Source organism: Phaethon lepturus, unplaced genomic scaffold (assembly GCF_000687285.1).
Source record: "Phaethon lepturus isolate BGI_N335 unplaced genomic scaffold, ASM68728v1 scaffold40220, whole genome shotgun sequence".
Taxonomy (NCBI): domain Eukaryota; kingdom Metazoa; phylum Chordata; class Aves; order Phaethontiformes; family Phaethontidae; genus Phaethon; species Phaethon lepturus.
In genome coordinates, this window is record NW_010514789.1 from 2,665 (window position 1) to 4,240 (window position 1,576).

Sequence of the window (1,576 nt, forward strand, 5' to 3'; positions counted from 1 at the left end):
AAGGGCCGATTTGCTGCCCGGCGAGAGGAGCCAGCCAAGGTAGTCCATCTTCATGCCAGCATGGGGTCAGAGTTGGGGTTGGGGTCTCCTCCCGCCTTGCACGCTGGTCTCGTCCGTCCCTGATTTGGGACATGGGGCAATTTCCTTAACCTGGTGCGTGGATGGGGGTAACATGGTAGGAATGGTTTCCCCACTGGGGTTGTGTTGAGGTGTGGCTGTTGTGTGGAGGTCTCCAGTTTGGCTTCTGGAGACATGGGGGTGCCATGTGGGACCACTGGACCTTGTTCCCCCAGGACTGGGAGCAGGCCCAGGCAGGCAGCGTCCTGGCCACAGGGCCTCATGGCTTTGACAGCGACCCCGAGATCTCTGATGTGGACGAGGATGACCGCGAGACACTCTTCAGCTCCATGGATGTGCTCTCCCCCAGTGGGCACTCGGATGCCCAGACACTGGCCATGATGCTCCAGGAGCAGCTGGATGCCATCAACGAGGAGATCAGGTAGCGAGCGTGGCCAAAACGCACCACTGCCTTGCTCTGAAATGGCTCCGACGGGGGGAACAAACTGCCGGGCAGTGGTAGGAGGCGCCAATACCCTAAAACTGAGGGCTTGGTCCAGCTTCAGCCAGGGAAATGGCTCCAGGACATCCAGCCACAGGGCTTGATCCTTCCTGCGCATGGCTCCCTGCCCCTCAGCTGCAGCAGTGCTGGCTCACAGGAAGGATCATTATTTAAAAAAAGTCCCCCATGAGTATTAAAAGAAATCATGGTGTGTCTCAGCTCCGGTTTATGTGGATCCTGATGGACCTTGCTGCATTCCTGGAGATCAGGGGCTTGGGTCACAGCACCGAGATGCGTTTCCCCAGGGTGGGGAGGTCCTGTGGCTGGCAGGTGTGAGATGACTCCCCAGAAAAGTGGGGAGCCAGGAGCCCTGAGCCCTGTTGCTCCCCCAGGATGATCCAAGAGGAGAAGGAGTCCACCGAGCTCCGCGCAGAGGAGCTGGAGACCCGTGTCACGAGCGGCAGCATGGAGGGCCTCAACCTCACCCAGCTCTGCAAAAGGGCTTCCATCCCCACCTCGCTGACGGCCCTGTCCCTGGCCAGCTCATCCCCACCGCTCAGCGGCCGCTCCACCCCCAAGCTCTCCTCCCGCAGCGCCGCACAGGACCTCGACCGCATGGGGATCATGACGTTGGTGAGGCGGCACGCGGGGCGGGCGGGGGGCTGGACAGGGTGTGCGTCTGGCTGCCTGGGGTGGGAGCGATGCCCCGGCGTCCGCACGGGTGCACGGGAGGGTGATGTGGAACGGGGCTGCCCATGTTTGCTGTCTCCCAGCCTGGCACGCCTGGCCCCGGGCCTGCTCTGCGGGGGGGGTCTCCATTAACTGCCCCCCTTTCTGTGTCTCTCTCGCTTTCCCCCTTGCAATCAGCCCAGCGACTTGAGGAAGCACCGGAGGAAACTGCTAGTGAGTGGCTCCCATCCCGTTGGGTTTTGTCCAGGCCCCTTTTCCAGCCTGCTCCTGGCTTTGTCCACACCAGGTCAGGGTGCAGCAGGCGCGGGATGGAGCTGGGGACCCCAG

At 62.2% G+C, this 1,576-nt stretch overlaps 1 protein-coding gene across 1 annotated transcript in view; it reads left to right on the forward strand.

The window, feature by feature from the left end:
• LOC104626134 (liprin-alpha-4-like) overlaps positions 1-1,576 on the forward strand; it is a gene marked incomplete at its 5' end in the record, with an annotated part of 14,190 nt that overhangs the window by 2,321 nt on the left and 10,293 nt on the right. The window contains 3 exon segments of the mRNA XM_010293976.1: positions 1-39; positions 294-499; positions 952-1,192. The exon segment at positions 1-39 is cut by the window's left edge and continues 23 nt beyond it. Of these exon segments, the coding sequence (XP_010292278.1) occupies positions 1-39; positions 294-499; positions 952-1,192 (486 nt within the window).